Source organism: Seriola dumerili, unplaced genomic scaffold, assembly GCF_002260705.1.
Source record: "Seriola dumerili isolate Sdu_G_001 unplaced genomic scaffold, Sdu_1.0 BDQW01000219.1, whole genome shotgun sequence".
Taxonomy (NCBI): Eukaryota; Metazoa; Chordata; class Actinopteri; order Carangiformes; family Carangidae; genus Seriola; species Seriola dumerili.
The window spans coordinates 1,583,727-1,604,259 of NW_019174474.1; the positions used below are offsets into that span (position 1 = coordinate 1,583,727).

Genomic DNA, 20,533 nt, shown 5'->3' on the forward strand with positions numbered 1-20,533 from the left:
AAGCTCAACAGATAAACTCATTCATGATCGAACCACCACATTCTTTAATGCCTTGTATTATCATGTATCAGCTTTTCAGGCTCCGAGTCATCTCCAATCGATTTACTGCTGAGGAAAAATTCCCATTTTATCATTTAGCAAATGATGAACCTGGCCAACATCACGTCCAGTCAAGTGCAACTTCATAAATAAAAATCTGTTGCATAATGACACTGTCATGTACTCGTGAGAAAGATCAGAGCAGCACGTAACGTGTCTGTCTGTTAATTAATGATAAGATTTTTCATAGAGGGCAGAGTATATTTTCCCGCTGTGTTTTTTACAGAACGGCACTTCACAGCCGGGTTTAGGAGGACTCACAATGAGTAAGCCATTAGCTCTTCTTTTCCTTGAATTAAGCCATTTGTTTTGCAGTTGTGAACTGGTATTTTTGTTCACCACTCTTCACAAGATAAGCCTCCAGGACTCTGTGGATTTATTTTAAGTTTCTTTTATCTCAGAGTACACAGAGAGACTGCCTGTTACTTGTTTGGCATTGCTGATTGTTCAAGCTGAAGCTGCTTTCCTCAACGCTCCTGCACAGAAGTAAACAATTTTTTTGTTTTTCAGCCGAAATCGACGGTGTCCAGCTGAAAAATGTATCCCACACCAATGGAAATGGCGTGGTCAACCAGGCTTTTGAAATAGAGGTATGTGTCATCTTTCATTTTTAAAGAAAATGGCACAACATGATCATTTTTTAAAAAAAGTAAAAATGTCTTTATTTTTGTAGGAGGACATCATTACTGATACTAACAGCATCAGAGGGCAGACTAAAGAGACTAAAAAGGGATTGGGATCATACCTAAGGTGTGTCAGTTCAAATATAAGTAATCACATTTTGTAAAACAAAAGTAGTATTTGTTCTATTGGGGGTGAAACACAGCAGGTGTACAGCATTATGCCTCTGCAATGTTGATATGGTTTATACCGTATGTAAATAGAAATGTGTAAGCTTGATATTATACATACAACGCAAAATCTGTGCACCTGTTTTCTGTGCTGCTGTAATCTCTGTGAGATTTATTTTCCTGTGTGTTGAGATTTGATTGAATTTAATGCAAAAAAATCAACAATATTAGGGCAAATATCCATTACTTGAAAATGAATCTATAAAGTAATAAGAGAGACATTTTTTATTCACTCAACAGAAGGATATTTGAAACAGTATATGTTGTTCAGAATTGGACCTTCTAATTTTTGTTCTGGACTTCAGCCAAGTTACCAAGCCGATTAATGCCACTGAGGATTACATCAAGTCTCACTCAAAAATCTTCAAATGCATTGTGCTGGGAATACTTGGAGCAGGTAATGTTAAAAATCTGATCATTTGGGTTAAATTTTTACAGCATATAGCAGTTTATTGAGGTTTTATGATATTTATTTAGAAGGCAATGACCAGGTAGGAGTAATCACGTGAATACTGACAACGATTTTTGACCAAGCACTGTTTTTTGTTCTTTAGGTTATGTGGCATTCTTCATTGCAGCCTGTGTATTGAATTTCGAGAGGGCCATCGTTCTTGTAGTCCTAACCAGTTTGGCTGTTGTTGCTAAATCATATGATCTTTTGAAAGAGTACAAAGGAGAAAGCATCAGTCGGTGTTTCAGACCGGCGGTCAGATGCTTTAAATCAAACCTGAAATGGATGAAATGGTGAGTGGACGTCATGCTTTCAGTTGCATTGTCCTTGGTGTGATGAAGAGCTACTCACAATGGAGTCTGTTAATGAGTGAAGGTGTGTGTTTTTATTTTTTTCATTGTGTTTTACAGGGTTTTCATCTTAGCGGTTGTGGTCCTGCTCGTGGTGTGGCTCATCTTGGACACGAGCCAGCAACCTGAGCGGCTTATATCGTTCGGGGGTGTGTGTATGTTCATCGTGCTTGTTTTCCTCTTCTCAGCACACAGGACAGCGGTGAGTTTTACACTGAGTCGACCAGTGACTCCACTCAAGGATGATTAATTACTGTGGTGACATCTGTTTCGAAACATGCCTGGGGTGTTATCGCTCAACTTATCTCTAGTCTGTTTTGCTGAGACTTTGGATATCACTTGGCCTTGTACCTCTATCATCTTAAGGTTTAACAGAGGTGCTTCCTACCGATAACACAAGACTTTATGGATACTCCCCAATGCAATGATTCTCAAATGACTCTTTTTTTAAAAATCTTTTCAGATATCATGGAGGCCTGTGTTTTGGGGTCTCGGGCTGCAGTTCTGTGTTGGCCTTTTTGTTATAAGAACACAGCCTGGACTCATTGCTTTTGAATGGCTTGGAAAACAAGTGCAGGTATTACATTTGAATGTTTTCATTTTGTAAAGTAAATGATTAACTCTCTGTTTGTAAGAAGGTGTATAGAAAGTTGTATCTTACTAGATTTTTTTAATTAGAAATGATCACTCCCATTACCTTATAGTTGTTCATTATAAATAACAATACTATTTATTTATATAGTACTATTAATAACATCCAAAAATATAATTTTTTTTCAGATGTATATGAAACACACCAAAATATAAACAAACAAAAAAACCCTAATGAATAACAAGAGAATTATTTCTGTGAAATGTGTTATCCAGCATTTTTTCCTGTCACATCATATCCCGAAACTCTTGGTTTACATAACACTCTTTACTTGTATTACACAGTGTTCTTTATCTAGTAGCTCATAATATTCTTTATCTGAGTGGATCATACATGCTTATCTTTAGAGCTGCTTTATTAGACTATTCCCTCCTTATTCCTGCCTCAGCCAAGGGTTGAATCAGCAGAATGTGCACTCAGGGGCGTGGTCTGTTAATCACTTTTTAATGTGTGGTTCAGCCCACTGTCTCTAAGTTGCTGCTTTAGTTCCTATTGTAAAATGTAAATGATTAAGTAATTGCATCATTAATATAATAAATAATGGTGTGAGGGAATAAATAATCATTTGAAATTATATAATAACCCATCTTTCTTCTTTGTCTGATAATTACAGAATTTCCTCGACTACACCAAAGAAGGGTCTTCATTTGTTTTTGGGGATCTAATTGCAGACATTTTTGCCTTTCAAGTAAGAGGATTTACACAATTATTAAGGACAATTTATTCTTCATGTAACCGAGATTACACATTATTTTATTTATTTATTATTAAATTGAATGTCTTTAACTCTAATTTTGTGATTTCATCTTTAGGCTTTGCCCATTGTTGTGTTCTTCAGCAGTGTGATGTCAGTCCTTTACTTTTTGGGAATAATGCAGTGGCTCATATTGAAGGTAAGGCAAGGCTAAAACATGTACGTCACAATATCTTACATGTTCCTGTATGTGTAGGTGTATATTGCTTACGCTTGCAGTGATATACTGTGACCACGAGCCATGTGTTTTTGTCCACACAGATCTCATGGGTAATGCAGATAACGATGGGAACCTCTCCCACAGAGACCTTGAGTGTGGCAGGCAATATATTTGTTGGGCAGGTAATCTGGGCAAGGCTTGATGTCTTTGCTGCACTATCTTTGTCTTGCTTTGAAATTTCATGAGTTTGAATGTCTATATTTTAGTTTTGTGATTGGGTTAGCGTGATCATTAATAACTGGAGTAAAAAAAAAAACAACAAAACTAGTTACTCTGCTTGTTTACCTTTACATTGTGTTTTTTGTGCATCAGACTGAAGCTCCGCTGCTGATCCGCCCCTATTTGAGGGACATGACCAAATCTGAGATCCATGCTGTTATGACTGGTGGATTTGCCACAATTGCAGGCAGTGTCATGGGGGCGTTCATCTCATTTGGGGTGAGATGAAGCTGTTTTTATACCTGCACATAATACATATGTACATATAACAATAATAATAGAACTATATTTATATTGCACATTTCATACAGAGAGATGCAGTAGGTTAGAATAGAAGATTTTTGTAATGAGTAACTGTTTACATTGTGTTTGTAAAACAGAGTGAAGATTAGATTCTCCTAGGTGAATGGAGGTTTAAGTTTTCTTTTAAAAGTCATAAGCAAGGTGCACATTATAATATCTGTATAATATTAGCCGGTCCCCCCGATATGCATTTGGAGCAGTCTCCCTTTATTATGATATTATGATGGAGGGAAACTGCTTCAGAGTCTGTGGCCACATAAACCAAACTAATGTAGCTAATGTCACTTTTGCCAATTGGTCAATGTGACAGTGACAGCACAGCTCAGGGATTTGTTCAGATCATAAACTGTGAGGCCAGTGCTGTTGTCTGGAGTGAGTAGGTGGACAGATTTGAAAACGATGACAAACAGCTTGAAATTAATTCTATGGTCCCAGTCTGTGGAGAGATTTTAGTCCGAGGGTGATGTGTGCACTCAGTTTTACATTGGTGAGGATCGTGGGTGCAGTACTCTGAACCCAGAGGGGCTGTGAACAGTGTAACACAGTAATCAAGACAAGTGTAAACCAAATCATGAATGTGTATTTCACTGTTGCCCCATGAAGAAAATCTCTGTTTTGTCCGTGCTTAAATTATTGGTAGCATGTACACACAGAAAAGACCCAGGACTGAAGCACCAAAGGAAAATGTTCTTCTTTCTAAACAGAACTCCCCACTGTAGTCTCACACTATCAGGCGAGACCTCAACCTGTCCAGAACTGTGCCAGAGAGCCCGACCCATGTTCCTTCAGTTGGAGCCAGTAAAGTCTGGTACCTAAAGTTAAATCAGTATTTTGCTCAATAGAGATTCATGTTACCATCATAAAGAGTGCTCGTCTTCAGAACAGGCTGAACCAAAACAGCTTTTAAGGTCAAGGGAAAGAAGCCAGTCTGTAGGGAGAGGGTAATAATGTGCAGTAGTTCTGCTGACAAGCAGTCAAAGACCACCTTAAGAAACTGCTGGGCACATGATAAAGGGCACAATTAGCAGAGTGACGACAGTTGTCTCTAACATGCTTGGTGTTATAGTCTATCTGATCGAGTGGTAGTTATTTTATTTCTGAAGAAAGCTGCAAAGACATTACATTTAGATTAATACCAACTTTAAGAAATAAAGTAATAGTGTTTTAAAGCTGAAACAAAAAACACGATAAAAGTTTAATTATTTCAACAACAGTTAAATCTTCGCATCATGCAAATGTCAAATGCTGTTTCAATTGCTAGTCGTTGCAGTAACTCCATCACAGTGCCCTGATTTAAATGATGTGCCATTGTATTTTGCAGATTGATGCATCTTCCTTGATATCAGCCTCTGTGATGGCTGCTCCTTGTGCCTTGGCCATCTCCAAGCTGTCTTATCCAGAGACAGAGGAGAGTCCCTTCAAGTCAGAGAAGAACATTAAAGTGGCTTGTGGGTGTGTGCCTCTTCGTTTCTTCTAAATCCTTTCATGATTTTCTTTTTTCTGCTTTTGTGATTTAGTTAAAGGACTTTTTTTTTTTTTTAAACACCCTAGAGATGAACGGAACATCCTGGAGGCCGCTAGCAATGGAGCATCTGCTTCAATAGGTCTTGTTGCTAACATTGCAGCAAACTTGATAGCCTTTCTGGCCATCCTCGGGTTCATAAATCAAGCTTTGAGTTGGCTTGGAGGAATGGTGGGATATCCCGCAATCACATTTCAGGTACGATTTAGCAAAAGACTGATAACTTGATTGTAACATTTTGATAATGATGATAACTTTTTAGTGTTTTAGAATTTAATTAATTTATCTTGTGATAACTTCAAAATGTAATTAATTATCCTGACATTTATTTCTGCCTAACAATATCCAAGTAAACTGTTGCCTGTCTGTGTTCATAGTTAATTTGCTCGTACGTGTTTATGCCCGTGGCCTTCATGATGGGGGTACCATATGATGAGAGTTTCACTGTGGCTGAACTAATTGGCACAAAGCTCTTCCTCAATGAGTTTGTTGCTTATGGGAAATTATCTGAACTGAAGGACAACAGAATGAATGGACTTGATGAAATCGTTGGAGGTGAAAGACAATGGATATCTGTGAGTAAATGTCCTTACTTGGAGTTTGGATGTTGACAGTGTTGTTGGGCTACAAGTATAAATTTGTGAGCACTGCACAAAAGAAAACGTTAATGTTAACGTTTTGTTTTGCCTTGTTACAGGTCCGATCAGAAATAATCACCACTTATGCTCTTTGTGGGTTCGCCAACTTTAGCTCACTGGGTATTGTGATCGGTGGCCTATGTAAGTATTTTAACATCCTGTCACATGTTTGTCCTGCTACATGGTACTGTGTCAGTAATGCTTTTTGACACATAGTATTTTCTTTTACCAAAGCCTCTATATGCCCATCAAGAAAAGGTGATATCTCGTCTCTAGTGTTTAGAGCTATGATCACTGGGACTTGTGTATCTCTTGTCAACGCTTGCATTGCAGGTAAGAGCTTTTGAGTTTTTATATCTCAAGCATTTGTTTTTAGTCCATCTGAGGAGCATCTGAGGAGCATCTTGCAGCGCGGTTTAACCGAGTAGCTCTAACTTTGTGTCTCAGGAATCCTTTTTGATCCTCAATTGGACTGTGTGGGGCTGTTCAAAGAGTCTGCTTTCAATGCCACAGATATAAACGTTCAAACTTGCTGTCAGGACCTCTTTCAAAGGTACGCATTTACATTTTCAGTAAAAACATTGATTAACTGCGAAAAATTAGTGACACACAGGAATAAATTAGTTTTTTAATGTGTTTAAATTAATTCTTTTGCAGCACTGTAAACAATGGGACCATCTCATTTGAAGGCTCTTGGAGCAGCGTAGCAAATGCCACTATGTTTTTCTCTAAATGTTGTCAGTGTTGCGGTCTTTCTGAAGGACTTTGTAATTAGAGGAGAAATATGCACATCAGTGTCTGTTTTTGTACTGCAGTCTCTCCATGTTTATATATTTGTGTCACAGTTAATGTAAAAATGTAAAGCCTATATGCATATTGTTTCAAGCTGAATGTATCGTTCATGTATTATATTGTAAATTAATTCAGATATTGGTTTTTATTTAAAGCCAAAGATTAAAAGGACACACCTTAAGCAATGTACCTCAGGAAATGTTCAGACATCAACGGTTTAAACAATGTAAATATTTCAAATAAAGTTGAGTGACTCAGTTATTTTTGTTATTGATAATTATACATGCAGGCAAGTATTAAAAAAAAAAATGCGAATCATGCTTGGACACAAATGTTTTAAACATTTATTTAAAAAAAAACTTGAGCTGACATGGTGTAACATACCAAAGACAGCATTCATTGTAAACACACATTTATTCATTCACTCACTCATTCACACGCTCCTTCACACATTTACTATTTTTCTTCACACTAGTTCAGATATTTAGTCCTTTGACTTTATGTACACATAAACACTATGCAACACTTTGTTTGCATGACACCACACTTATTTTGCTTTTTCAAATATTTCAACTCCATTTCAAATATTTCTCCTAGAAATTATGTTTTCTTTCATTAATAAGGCTTCATGCAATTAAGTAACAGCAGCAGTTTAACAGTGGCTATTCGGACTTCTTTGAGGACTTTCACTTATGTAGAAATTCCTGAAGATTTCTTGTCAAAGGGAAGAGGTGATGTCTCTTTTTGTAAAAGGGAACTGGTTTCTGTTGGAACTGAACCATGAATACCTGTGGAAACCCACATGATAACTGAATAGTTTTTATTCTTATTCTAATCCCAAAGTCCATGAAAGTGTTTGTGGTCTGGTTTCTGTTGACCAAAAACTTACAGCTGTATTGTTCAGCAAAAGGTGATTTTCAGTTGTTGTAAAACTTCACAGATTTCACACAGGGAGCCTTACTAAGTGATCAATAGGCATCTAAAAGTCCTAAGTCCTCTGCTCTTTTGTTTATTTTGTTCAGTGTGCTTTTATCCCACAGTCCATAGTACAGGTCCAAATAACTGTATGGACCTCATTCAGCAGCCCTCTGTGCTGGCTCATGTGTTCGCATGTCAATGAGCATAAGCATGCCATAGTTAAGAGTTCAATGGTAAGACCCTTATTGCCTACAGCTTTGACAGAGGCATTCGCCGGCATATTTTCTGAAATACTGACAGAGGACCGATTAAAGACACAGACGACCTCTATAATAAAAAGATACAAGTACTCAATAACTACTAAAAAGTAATGCCAAAAACAAAGTGCACACAAACATCTTGGTGCTGTCATTCCACAGCATCAGCTCGACTTTGCTGTGTAAAGTAATGTTGCATATGCATTTCTAATGTTAACCACAAATAACATCTCCAAAATAAACTTATACCCTACACACATACTGTACATCATAGATGAACATGTGTGTTTAATAAGGATACATTACCTCAATCACCTCTGTGGCTGTGGTCGCATTTCATACTCAACAGTCCTTAAAATGTTGACATCCATTCATAGAGCTGGTAAGACTCTGAGGTGAAGTTAATAGTGTCAACTCTAATGTGGCCCAGTGTTGTTTTTCATTCTCTAACAGTAAAAAACACTGAATTTGCTGTATAAGGTCAAAAACCTTGAGCCAACTCCAAACATAAACACACCATAAACCTAGTTAACTATATTAAGAAGTTAACTGACTAGCCGGGAAATGGATGTAGGATAGGTGTGATGGCGACTGAGAAATTCACAGTATTTTTTTTTTTTTTGACAAGTCAGGTCAAAAAACTAGTCTTTTTCTCATTACTCTTATTCCTCATGTCCTTGCTGGCTTTGGTAACTGGAAAGAAACAGGTAATAATTAACCATTAAAAGCACTAAAACAGGAAGGCCTTCTTCCTACGGCATTTCAAGAGCATTGACAGTTTCTGCAGACTTGGGTTTGGTGTCTGATTTATTGTTCTCTGGCTCCTGAACTTTTCTTGTCACCCTTGGGCTAGAATTTGCCTTTCTAGACAATTGAGGGCTCTGTCCTTTCCGCTGCAGCTGTGGGCTGTTAGAGCCCAACTTGCGGTTGAGAAGGGGGCTCCTGGAGCCCTTTATCTTGGTAGGCTGCAGCAGACTATCCATAGACTTCAGGGGGCGCAGGCCAAGAAGTCCACAGTAGTAGTTGCACTGATGCTGTGTCAGGAACTGTTCGAATACTTCAGGAGAGCCATACTCAGTTAATCCTTGGTATCTGTAATACAGAGGACAGCTTTATTCTAGCTATTCCCATTGCATAGACCAATAACATTTGCATGTAATGAATATATCAATAATTTGAATGTATCAAATACAAACCCTTTTGACTTGGTCACAGCTCTAACATTAGTAAGCTTCGCTTCAACACCTGCAAATACAAATCAAAGAGGATTATTCATATTTTTATTCCCACTCATAGATGATTTCTTTTTAATCACCTTGTCTGTGTGGCTTACCCTCTAGCCGGGTGACGAGTAAATTGCCATGTGTCCACTGATGGATCCAGTGCTGGAAGGTGCTACATTTCTGCTCCACCTCAGAAGTGGTTCGTGTAATCAGCCTGCCTTTAGGATCCATCATACAATACTTGAGGAAGACACCTGCGAGATCAGCCTCCACTGTAGCATATGGCACAGAGTTTGCAGGCCGGTACATCAGATACTGAGGAATCACTCTGGGGGGAACACAAAAAAACACAGTGGGTTGATCACAAGCGGTATTATACATTTTAATAGGCATAAATGATCAAAGTTATTGTATAATTAGTGTGGTACTTACTCTAGAGAATGGCCAAAGTTCTCAATAACTCTTGCTTCAGCTGCAAAGATTTTACAGTATTCTCGAATCATGTTTTGGACTTTGCATTCCTGGCAACAGAAAGAATTTATTCAATCAGGTGCACGTACTGCAATTATTATCAGTGAGAATTTATTGGCAGCAATAGAGATAGAGATCAGGAAATAAATCCATTACTCACTTGCTTAGAAATCTCTAGATTCCTTTCTGTAAGGTTGCTCTCTTGTTTGGTCCCGTAGGCGATGGGGTTTTGAACTTTAATGATGCAGTTGCTTCCAGAATCAAAGACAGGATCCAAGCCATAAATAACCTTCACTTTGCTGGCTTTGTGAGCGCAGCCCTCCCCGATGTTCACTGTCTCAGTCATGATGCGGCCAAAGAACTTTTCACCCCAGTTTCCACAGTCAGCCAGGCCTTTGTTGAACAGCATTGGGGTCATCTCGATCTCCTCTCCGACTAAAGAAAAACAGAAATATATATTTACAATGAGCAAGGATTTATAAAATTTTTTTTAATATATATGTAATATATACCTGCAGTACATTACTAACAGAGAAATTTACCTTCCAAATCATCTCTTAGTAGTATCTCAGACAGAACTGTAAGACGGAAAAAACACAAAGACTCAGGAAAGCATGACTGTTATTGTTCGATTTAGAATCCAAACTTGATTTCTCCAAGAATTCTGTGTCTTACTGTCTACACTGAGCAGGAAGTCAGTGGTATCGCTCCCGTATTCATTCTTGATCGTACAGCCATATACCCCACAGTCTTGGCTGGATGCCAGCACAATAGCCAAGGCCACTTGGCTTTCATCACCTCCACTTGAGGACAAAAAGGGGAAAAACACGAACACGTCAAGTTGAGTTAACTGGCTCGTCACATTTGTAAACACCTAACTTCAAAGACTCAACAACAGTCCACACGGTGTCACTGTGAGACAAATGATTATGATGTGTGGTCGCAGTCTGCTGACACAGCAACCAATAGCACATATATAGACTTTTAATGCCCCCTGGAGATGGGAAAAATATCGTGTCAAGTTACAGTTTCGGTGTCTAGCCAGAGATTCACCTCTCTGTGTCACAGCTGTGGGGTTCACAGTCACATGTGCTGGATGTCTCTGCAGTGAGAATATGAGAATGACAGATGGCCATGGGATGCACTCTGAGACCCCCAAAAAAATCCTTTTCATCATTGTGGCATTATTGTTTCACTTTTAGAACCTGCCCAGTTTTACCAGTCGTGTTGGCTGGAAATCCTCAGAATAACAGCTGTGAAAAAGGTGATATTATTAAGATAATAATAACTATAACAACGCTGTGATATTGCCGTTGATTAGTTTTACAGGTGGTTAGTGTGGCACAAGAAGAGGATTTACCTTCTCTTCACCTCTAGTATTTCCTCCTCGTCTCTGTACCATTTAATGGTGGAGTCACTGAGCACATTGAAGAACTGGCACCACAGCTTCAGGTGTCCCGAGGCATCTGGGAACGGCTCTCCCCTGATCTTACGGATGACCTGTGGAGCTGGTGGCGCATGAGAGAGAGGGAGTACCCAACAAGGGGCCCGAGGTAATGAAATACTGCACTCGAGAGTAGAGACTTTCTAATGTTTCCACTTCCTCAAGTGCCAGTGTACTGATCAGATGATCATGTTGACAAACTTAAAAAAATATGGACGGAATCTCATAGGACCATTTGTATTGTGATATATTTTGTGAAAACTAGGCGAAAAAAAGTTGAACAAGTCAAATATGTTACATTGTAGACTGTCATTTAACAGCTAATCACTTAAAAGAGCCTGAGTATTTATCCATATTGCATTTATATTTTTTGTTTTATATTAATTAGTTAAGTAAGTCTTTACATAACAGCGTACTACATGGTTCAAACAAGTTGATACAGATCTTATTGGAAAACATCCAGAACTTTCACCTCCCTCTTGTTCACACAACATATCTTAACAAGATAAAAAAAAAATCCATCTTTTGGGACTTTTACCTTTCAAAGGATCTAGCTTCTTTTCAGCTGGTTTCTCCTCTTTCTTGGTGACTGGCTCGTCTTTTGGAGTCTCCTCCACCACTTTTGGCACCTCCAAGGTGGCCTTTCTGCGGCTCAGTAGTGGAGAACGCCTCTCCATTGGTGGGGTGTTTTGTCCCGTGGAAGCTTGTAGTAATGCTGCTCTGCGAGCCTGGCTGGGGGACATGTAGGGAGTCTCCTTCTTGCCTTGAGTGTCGAGCACACCAAACACTGCTCCCTCTCCATCGTCTTTAGCTTTTGGGATGAAGATTTTACGGCGAGCTCCGGAGGCTAGCTCCTCAGGTGTGGCGGAGCGTATGAGCGACAGGCTGTCTCTGCGTTTCAGCCGGGGACTGCTTTCACAGGAGAGGGATGATGTTGGTGTTGAGCCTCCGCTGAGATCTTCATCTGCCTTGTCACTCTGACGATCACCCACAGTGATCACAGGGACAGCCGTCACAGCCTCACTGTCTGAGTCTGGAGCAGCCTTGGGCATGAATTTGCGAAGACTGGCTGGACTCAGTGATGGATGTGCCGGGGGTTTACAGCTGAGTCGCTCAACAGTGCATCTGTTTTTCTGGGGGTCCTCAACAGACACAGAATTCTCTATCTTGGCCTCTTTAAGAGGTTTTATCTTATTTTTCTTTTCAGGAACAATGTTGTCTTCCGCTGTTTTATTGATTGACACCACATTGTCACCGACCTTTGGTAGTGGAGCTTCCAATAGCAAAGAGGGAGTGCTCTCTTTTACACTCTTGTCTGACACTTCTTCAAGGTTCTGTTTTCTACTCTCTGCTTTTTCAGGTTTCGCTGTCATAGGAATATCAACATCATGCTTTGTTCCCCTTTGAGTGGTAGCTGAAGTTTCTGTCTCTGTCCACTCACTGTGTGTGTGCAGTCTTAGTCCAGGATCACTTTCATGACAAGTTACAGAGATTGGTGGCACCACAAACAAAGGCACCGTTGGAGTTTCAAAAGGCTGCAGTGTATGTGAAACATGGGCATTTACAAATGCATCCTTCTCCTTGTCATCAGTACATGAAACATTTATAACAGGAATTGATGCATAGTCCATCTGAGGGAGCTGTTCACTGCTCTTCACGCGTGGCTGCTCCTGCTCAAGCATTTCTGTCTCGTCATCTAATTGTGCAACTTCCTTTACTTTCTGTGCCAGGGAGAGGTTATAATCATTTTGCATACCTTTCTCTGTGGGCAGTGAGTGTGGAGAATCAGTCATGCTCTGGTCTTGGACAATTATCTCTGACACATAAGTTGCATCATGTTTTTGTAAAAGAGCAGGCTCTGATTCTGGCTCACTGAGTGCCACAACAGTTAGTGGCTGAGTGCACTCTTTGAGCTCAGGCTCCATTATTTCAATTTTTGGGATTACAAAATGTTCATTTTGGTTTACATCTGGCACAGTTGGTTTAATACCTGGTGTGTCTTCAATAACAGATATTTGGATTTGTGGAATATTCTCTGAGGGCCAACCCAGCTGTGTCTCACCACCGTCAGGCTGTGCAATTTCATTATGTTCCTCCAAAACATTAGCACTGCTTCCCTCGTTTTGTGTTACTGAAACTATTTTTGATTCATCCGACTCCTCTACTCTCTTCTCTGTCTCCACATCAGACTGTAAACACTCATTCCTTGTTTCTGTGTTCTCACCTTCTAAAGTTGCCTGCTCTTGTGTGTTTAGATCGTTACACAAGTTAACTTCTACGCCTTCCTCCAAAACAGAATTCACTACATCTTTCAAGTCACTTTTCTCTTCACCGCTTGTAAAACCTGAACTTGAACTCGGTATTGCACTGAGATTGTGGACATCTGCACTTTCCTCTGCGGTAGAAGGAGGGCATTCAGGCTGTATTTTTAGGTCAACGTTCTCTAAACTATCTGGGGCTTCACTAGGCGGAAATCCTACATTCATTTCCTGAACCAGTGAAGTACATTTGGCCTCTTCTTTTACATAATCTTTCTCTGCAGTGTCTGCTACCACAGCAGGCAGAGGAGAAAGCACCTGATCTGGTGTTTTAGACTCACATGGTTCTATTCTTTCTTCCAGTGAAGGTGTTGTTAATTCAGTGTTCTCAGATCTGTTTATATCTGAGCACGGCTGTTTGCTTGATTTCACTTCAGCTTTCTCCTCCTCACACAACTTATTGAAAGAAAGCCCTTCCACTGTGTCAGGTTTACCTTCTTCGCCCATCTTATCAATACTCAGCTGCTCTTCTCCTTCTTCAGAAGGGGTTTTGGTCAGTGGTAAGACAGATATATCTTCCCTGGGTGAGGAGGCATCTCTTGCAGCCTGGTGATCAGGCCGTGGTGAAACTACCAGGCAATCTGGCTCTTGCTGGTTTACAGGAACCTTGCTGATAACTGAGACTACTTGAGAATCTTTGTCTTCCGTCTGAAGGAAAGTAAACAAAAAAAAAACATTGGTACTTCAAAACCTGCAGTTGCAGCTATAGCATTGTTTATCTTTCAAAATGAATCCCATGAAACACAATCGTTAGTTTTACTTCTTATGCATGCAAAATATTGTTGCCAGTTTGATGTGTTGTTGGCAAAGAGACTGTACAACTTAATGGAAAAAAAAAAAATTCAGTGTCACATTCAGGTGTTAAAAAGTATTTTAAGAAGCTTGTTATGGCAAACGTACTGCAGTGACCTTTGAGAGTGTGATACTGCTACACCATAAATCAATTATTAGTTGTCACAAACAGTGACAAAGACAGATTCTGACACACTTAATATAACAATGCAATGTTATATCCCCAATAGACAGGAAGAACGCTAAAGTCAGTCTGTAACCAGCATTAATCAATTATTAGTTAATAGGTTAACAGTAAATAGTTAAAAAGAAAATGTGTGGAACAGCTACAGCAAGTCAGTATATTCTTGTGTTTTATGACCTGTCAGCTTATTTCAGGAACTTCTTTACCTCATGTCACGTGGCTGAAACCAAGTGTTTACACATGCAAGGGTCCAATAAAATGTATGTCTGTTAAACAAACAGGGTTTATCTTTTTTAGTTTTGTTTTTCCAAATTAAGTCGTAACTGAACTACTGAACTACTTCACTTAACATTTATGTCAAAAACAAACTACCACAGTGTTTAATTTGGATTTTGCTTGTGTACTCTGTGTCTTGTGTTGAAACATGGACAGGGGAATTCCCACATTTGACACGGGTATGCTGTTTACACACTGAACTTGCTGGGCAGTCTCACAGTAAGAAGTCCAGTCATAACATCTATGTTTCACACAAATCTGTTGTGAGCATTTTGCATTAATCATCAAGCTACTGACAACACTAAACTGTGATTGACGAAGGAGAACGTTACCTGACTTTGATGTGAAATTGCGAAATTATGAACTGAAATTTCAGTATGCATAGTGCTGAAGGGACCATTTATAGGTAAAGCTTTGAACTATAAATGCAAGTGTATGGTTTTTCCCCTTACTGCCCCTGCGTTTGTGGTTTACACCATTAACATTTATGCAGAAGCGCAATGAAGCCACGTGCCGCCTCGTGACAACATGTTTGGCTAGCAGTGACTACTAAGAAAAAAAGAAGTTGTTGCTTTCAATGGAAAGGAACTGGTGTCACATTCAGTCTAAAAATGAAGCTCTGGTCATCACTGCACGCTTGTGTGTAAATAGATGTCACAAGCGTGAGAAAACATTGTTCATATAAATGGTTTGACTTCTTCTATTTAGTCATCCATAAAGTCTCACGTTTTACCACCAGCATAACAAAGGTACAGTTGTAGTTCCACTTTAAGGACACACAGTTGCCCTGCAGGTGGATCAAGTTTAAACACAGTGACTTCACTTCCCTTTTCCACATGTCATTTTGCACCATGTAACTGGATGTTAATGCTAAATGTAGCTATAATTCACTGAACAAAGCAATTCATAGAGTCACGATACATTTGGATTTTAATAAGTGATTGATGATCAGATATATAATATATAATATTTAACGACTGTCACTCCGGAAACAAAGGAGTCAAATGAGTTTCAGGTAAAGTCTAAGATTTTATGGTTTTCTGTGTAAATGTTGTATCTCTTAAAAAGCCAAGAGTCACATGATCAAATTGGACTAAATCAGTGCAACCACAAATACAGCAAAAATTCACCAAGTATCACTATACACGTTCTTACTGTATGGGCATTTACTGTACAGTGCATTTATCATATCACGATAACCCTAATCCTCCACACACGACCGACATGAAACAATTTGACGAGCTGGACACAGAAGTGCTGCCTTACTCCCACTTCTCTAGATGAGGAAGAGGTTTATTTTAAGGTATGGGCCGGGTGGGGGTGGTTGGGGTTCAGTAAGGAATGTGTCCAATGTGACGAGGCCCTCCTTTCATGCTGAGACCTGCCGCAGCACTCACTCTACTACCGTTCATCCAGACCACACAGCCCACTGTCATGCAGAGCCCTGTTTGTAACATGAGAACCACTTCTGACATTCAGGTTTCATCATGATCTCTGACGCACTAGTGTCTCACTCAGCGCAGCCAAACATCTGAGATACTCCCCATCCTATCTCAGTTTGCAGTGTAGACACACAACAACCCCCACCCCCACATACATGTAGTGCAAGTTGCCCTGTTGTTATGCTTCCCTACGTTTCCCACACTATTTTTTTGGCTTGTTGGGCTGGACGTGTTTTTTTTTTTTTTTTTTTTTTTTTTTTTTACTGGTGCAATAAAACCTCAGCCTCACATGGCCAGGGTGACTCACTCCAACAGTGGCTGATCACTGATATTATACTGTATGTTTTAAAGTGGTTGTATTGTCTGACTGTCCCATGTATATAACATCTTACGACGAATCGTCGCCTGCTTTTTATATACCACATTAACAATCAGAAGCATCTCAAAGCCTAATCTATATCATAGATGACAAGCTCAAGCCTTGGCGGTTAAGTAGCTCATCTTGTCACACAAATGCAGTCTATATATAACTATCAAGTGGCAGCCAGCTGACCTGCAACACCACTGTACGTACCTCAGTGAGAACTTGAAGCCCGGACAATGGTATTTCTTCGCCTGGACTGCTGCTCCCTGTCCCCACAGACACCTCCATGGCCTCCGCAGCATCCTCCACCTCCTTGACACTCTGCCTTGTGGACTCTTCTGTGCTCTTTGGTGGCAATTTATCAGCTGGTGTCAGGTCTGTGTGTAGAACACTGTCTTCATGCTTATGTTCATGTGTCTCCAATGACACTGACGGCTGTTCCATGTACACACTTCCTGAAGACTCATTTGGTTTATCTGTTTCCATAGGCACAACATCCTCTGTTAGAGGCTTGTACACATCTGGATTACACTCCTGTTGCAGTCGAAATGACGGCGGCGTTTCCGGTTGAGGAGGCTGAATTGAGTAGTGGTCAAACTCTCTCTCCCTGTCCTCAATGTGATCATGAAAGCCCTTCTTACTCTTACCAAAGAAGAAGTCTTTGACTGTGTGGAGCATAGAGGAGATGGAAGCCTGGATGTTATGGTGGTCGTGATCCTTATGAGCCCTGCTGTGATGTTTGACCTCTGAGCCATGTTTACTGTGGTCTGTTGTATGCCACATCTCAGAGAGCCGTTCTCTTTCTATCTCTTTTTCTATGACCAAGTCCTCGTCACTCCTTTTCTCTCTCTCATACTCTTCCTCTGTTGCTTTTTCTTGTTCTTCCCTCTCTTTCTGCATCCCCTCTGTCTCTTTACTGTCATTTACAACAGGTACATTCATCTCTTTAGGTTTCTCCACTCGAGATGAGTTCTGTTTCTCCTCAGCAGACTGAGACTGGAGAGTCTCTGCAAGAAACTGTGCCAAACTGATTCCTCCATCGTAACAGTTTTCACCTCCATTTCCCATCATATGGCTTCTGCCACTGCTACTGCTGCTGCTACTGCTGTTGGAGACCCCAACATCTACACCATTTGAGATCTTTATTTTCTTTTTAGCCAAGGTTTCCCCAGATGGAGGTACCTCCTTCTCCGGGCTGCTGTTTGTGGATGAGATAGTTTCTGTTTCCATGACTTCCGAGCTAACTCCATTAGGTTCTGCAGCAGCTCCCACTTGTTCCCCAACCTCGGGCTCCTTGACCACTGGCTTCTCCTTTGGTGGTAGAATAGGCCGCTTCCTTGGAGGACGTTCTGGGGTTTTCTGTGGTTTCTCTCTCTGAGTGTTTGTTTTATCTTGCTTCTTAGTCTGCTCCTCCAAGTCTTTCTTCTTCTTCTCTGCTTTCTGCTTCAGCTTGGCAAAAAACCGCTGGTGGATCTTGTACTCATTCATAGTGCCAACCTCCAAAACTCCCGAGCAGGAGACAATGCCTTTACTATTACTAGCTGAGGCCTGATAGATGGCTGCATCGTCCAATGTACAGCTGAAAACAGAAAATTTTTACATTATAGGTACTCAGTGATAAAACAAGCAGCCTAAAACAAACTGCTGCATTGCTACTAGTTTAAACAGGGTAATAGATAGATTAATCTTGCAAGGTTGTCTTACATACTTGTATATATGGAGGGTGTGGGTTTTTCCATTCCGGCCAATTTCATATTTTGGAAGTCCACAGTACCGATCCATTTCCATATCATCTTTATACCATTTCAGTTCTGGAGCTGGGTAACCTACAGACACAGAGCGACTATAAGGAATTCATTGCCTCTGGGTAATAAACATCACATTCCTCATGCCAAAAAGTGCTATTTATGTATACTTCTTACAAACATGAGACAGTTTATGCTAAATATCCTCTTATGTGAATAAGTAATTAGAAAATTATACAGTAAACAAAACACAGTATAGAGGCTTTGGCATGATTGTGTCTTAGGCTGTTGCATCACGTTTGTGATGCGTCAGATAGGAACAGCTGCTGCTGTTGGATGGGCCCACCCATTCAATCTGCCTGCAGACAACAGCTTGAAAAACCAGCTTGAGTATTCTGTTGTCTGTTGTCTTTAAGGAGCAATTGAGGATGAATAAATGTGCGAATGAATTCTCATGTTATGTTCATTTGTTTCCAGATTAGTCACATCCTGTCTCTTCACACCTCTAACAATTCAAAACTATTCACTTAATCTGAAAAACAACAAACAGAGGCATGCCAAGTACACTATTGGCCTACCTGACACCACACAGGTGAACTTCACGTTACAGTTTTCTGAGACTGCCTTTGATTTCAAGGTGGTCTCAAAGGACGGCTGTATGTCCTCAGTGAGCTGAGCCATGACGCTGCACAATGTGCTCCTGGAAGGAAACACCAATGTATTAATGTAAATGTCTTGTTTCACACTTCAGTGACATCTCAGTGCAGTAAATTCCTTTTACTCAGGAAAAGATGTTAATGGAAATTTTCTGGTAGTGAATAAAGTATGAAAGCGTTGACACAGAGACTTGTGAGACATCAAGCAAAACAAAGCTGTCAATCCAACACTGAAACTGAAACTGTTCATCACTAAAACTGAACGCAACACTGGACAAACCGGACACTTACATTACTGTTAAAACGTGTGTAGGTTTCATTCTTGGGATTAACCAGTGTTTGTGGTTAAGATGTTAGTTGGGAGGAATGTTTTAAAAGCATGGATTACCTCGTTGGCCTGTAGTGAGAATACCTTGAGCTATTCAGAGAAGAGGCAAATGAAGGGACGTCAATGATTTAATAAGATCTGCGTATATGGAAGCCACCTAAATAAAATGATTTCATAACTGCCCTCCTCTTTGTGAAAAGGAGTTTATTATTATTCTCATGGTTTGTAGATTGACCCACAATGTGCTGAACATGGTAAAAAAAAAGTCAATGGTGTGACTCGCTTCATCAATTACTCCCTCTTTACTTGATCTGTCTGACCCAGATGCTTTTTCTTGACCACCATAATCTGTTATACAAATCTGCTTCACAAGAAAACAAAGATTTACATGATCTGCATACACATGGATTATATATGAGGCTGTCTACCTGTTTTCAGGCCTAACATTCGAAAGGTAAGTATTGCGGCCATTGGAAGAGCTGCCCTCCTCTTCACTGAAGCTGCTTGTCCTCCCATTGCCAGAAAAAGAGCGTGTCATTGGCCTTCTGGAAGTCATTGTCCACTGAAGCAATTCACAAAGTAAGTAAGATCCAAGATAAATGTTTCAACCCACAGTGTAATACTGCTCCGTGTTCACGTCCAAAGCTTGTCAAAGTTCAAGGCTCAAACTTAATGGTGTTATCCATGTAAAAACCCCTGGAGAGAAAAAAAAAGAAGCAGTTCAGAGTGGTAACAAAACCTGTTGGAAATTGATGGAAGACAGTATTAGATACTCTCTGCGATATTTGCTCAAAGAAAACTCACACACAATTCAGACCCAGTGCTTGTCCTTTCTGTCCAAGCAAAGTACTTGCGTTGGAGCAAGTTATAAATAGATCAGCTATCAGGTTGTGGAAGGGCTGTTAGTGGTCAAACACAACCCCAAAACATGCTATTTATTTGTATATGTTAGGAAAATAATTTAAGTGTGTCTTGGTCAGATTAAAACTTGGTAAATTTTCCAACTTACCATTGAGATGTTGTCAGTGTTGCTTTGGAGCCAGAGTTGGTAAAGAATATCTCTGTAACTGCCTATCATAGACATGCATGTGTTGCCAGCAGGGGCCTATTTATAGCAGGCCTACAAATAGGTGCAAGAGCACATCAGATTTTCTCAAACTAGACTTTAGACTTAGCAAAGTAGTCTAAAAAATAAACTGAATTAAGTATAAAAGCTAACAATTTCAACCAGAACATATTCCTAAAAATCATCAGTGCTCATACT

At 39.9% G+C, this 20,533-nt stretch overlaps 2 protein-coding genes across 2 annotated transcripts; one reads left to right on the forward strand and one right to left on the reverse strand.

Moving 5' to 3' along the window:
* Positions 1-338: 338 nt before the first annotated feature.
* LOC111228377 (sodium/nucleoside cotransporter 2-like) lies at positions 339-7,120 on the forward strand. Its single transcript, XM_022754206.1, has 18 exons — positions 339-365; positions 610-689; positions 773-849; positions 1,256-1,347; positions 1,505-1,694; positions 1,812-1,953; positions 2,215-2,328; positions 3,017-3,091; positions 3,216-3,296; positions 3,419-3,499; positions 3,690-3,815; positions 5,221-5,351; positions 5,451-5,619; positions 5,799-5,996; positions 6,119-6,200; positions 6,294-6,392; positions 6,507-6,612; positions 6,717-7,120. Exons 1-18 carry the CDS (start codon positions 362-364, stop codon positions 6,832-6,834), a joined length of 1,965 nt encoding a protein of 654 aa, XP_022609927.1. The 5' UTR covers positions 339-361; the 3' UTR covers positions 6,835-7,120.
* Positions 7,121-7,166: 46 nt separating this feature from the next.
* Positions 7,167-19,825, reverse strand: LOC111228629 (alpha-protein kinase 3-like). The gene is made up of 17 exons (XM_022754621.1): positions 19,698-19,825; positions 19,330-19,353; positions 18,864-18,985; positions 18,249-18,366; positions 17,626-18,119; positions 17,458-17,595; positions 16,751-17,307; positions 13,917-14,130; positions 11,703-12,530; positions 11,081-11,228; positions 10,396-10,523; positions 10,263-10,298; positions 9,881-10,155; positions 9,682-9,770; positions 9,360-9,577; positions 9,223-9,271; positions 7,167-9,118 (listed from the first exon to the last, which is right to left on the reverse strand). Exons 1-17 carry the CDS (start codon positions 19,823-19,825, stop codon positions 8,779-8,781), a joined length of 3,906 nt encoding a protein of 1,301 aa, XP_022610342.1. The 3' UTR covers positions 7,167-8,778.
* Between the last annotated feature and the right edge of the window lie 708 nt (positions 19,826-20,533).